Here is an 800-nt window from a genome sequence, read left to right on the forward strand (position 1 = left end):
CCCCAGGGGGGGTCTCACCTGCACCCCGGGGGGGTGTCACCTGCACCCTGGAGGGGGGTCTCACCTGCACCCCGAGGGCGGTCTCACCTGTACCCCTGGGGGGGTCTCACCTGCACCCCGGGGGGGGTCTCACCTGCACCCCAGAGGTGTCACCTGCACCCTGGGGGTCTCCCCTGCACCCTGGGGGTGTCACCTGCACCCAGGGGGGGTCTCACCTGCACCCCAAGGGGGGGGTCTCACCTGCATCCCGATGATGGCGTAGATGAAGAAGAGCATGGCGATGAGGAGGCACACGTAGGGCAGGGCCTGGGGGGAAACAGGAGAGGTCAGGGGGGGTCAGAGGAGACCCCCAGGAGGGGAAGGGGACACAGGTGGATTTTGGGGGGTCAGAGAGGGCACCTTGAAGGACTGGACGAAGGTCCAGAGCAGGATGCGGATGGTGTAGCCCTGGCGCAGCAGTTTGATGAGTCGGGCGGCGCGGAAGAGCCGCAGGAAGCTCAGGTTGATGAAGTTGTTCTGGGGGGAAAACGGGGGGGGGCGGGAGGGCGGGGGGAGCCCGGATTGGGGGCAGGGGGGGGGTGGAGGTGGTTACCACCTACCCCGAACTCCGTCACCAGGATGTCCGTGATGCTCCCCAGGACTGTCACGAAGTCGAAGATGTTCCAGGCGTCGCGGAAGTAGTTCTGGGAAAGGGGGGGGAGGGAGGGATGTGGGGATCCTGGGTTCCCAAATCCCAAAGGTACCCCTTCACCTGCTCCCCCAAATCCCAAAAGTACCCCTTCACCTGCTCCCCAAACCCT

General features: G+C 65.8%; 1 protein-coding gene across 1 annotated transcript in view; it reads right to left on the minus strand.

The window, feature by feature from the left end:
* Positions 1–764, minus strand: part of LOC113981005 (voltage-dependent P/Q-type calcium channel subunit alpha-1A-like) — a gene marked incomplete at its 5' end in the record, with an annotated part of 1064 nt that extends 300 nt beyond the window's left edge. The window contains 3 exons of the mRNA XM_027708236.1: positions 241–306; positions 400–516; positions 600–764. Of these exons, the coding sequence (XP_027564037.1) occupies positions 241–306; positions 400–516; positions 600–764 (348 nt within the window). The remainder of the gene's footprint in view (positions 1–240; positions 307–399; positions 517–599) is intronic.
* Positions 765–800: the final 36 nt, after the last annotated feature.

This window comes from Neopelma chrysocephalum, unplaced genomic scaffold (genome assembly GCF_003984885.1).
Source record: "Neopelma chrysocephalum unplaced genomic scaffold, ASM398488v2 Primary Assembly neopelma1_95823, whole genome shotgun sequence".
NCBI classification, from domain to species: Eukaryota; Metazoa; Chordata; class Aves; order Passeriformes; family Pipridae; genus Neopelma; species Neopelma chrysocephalum.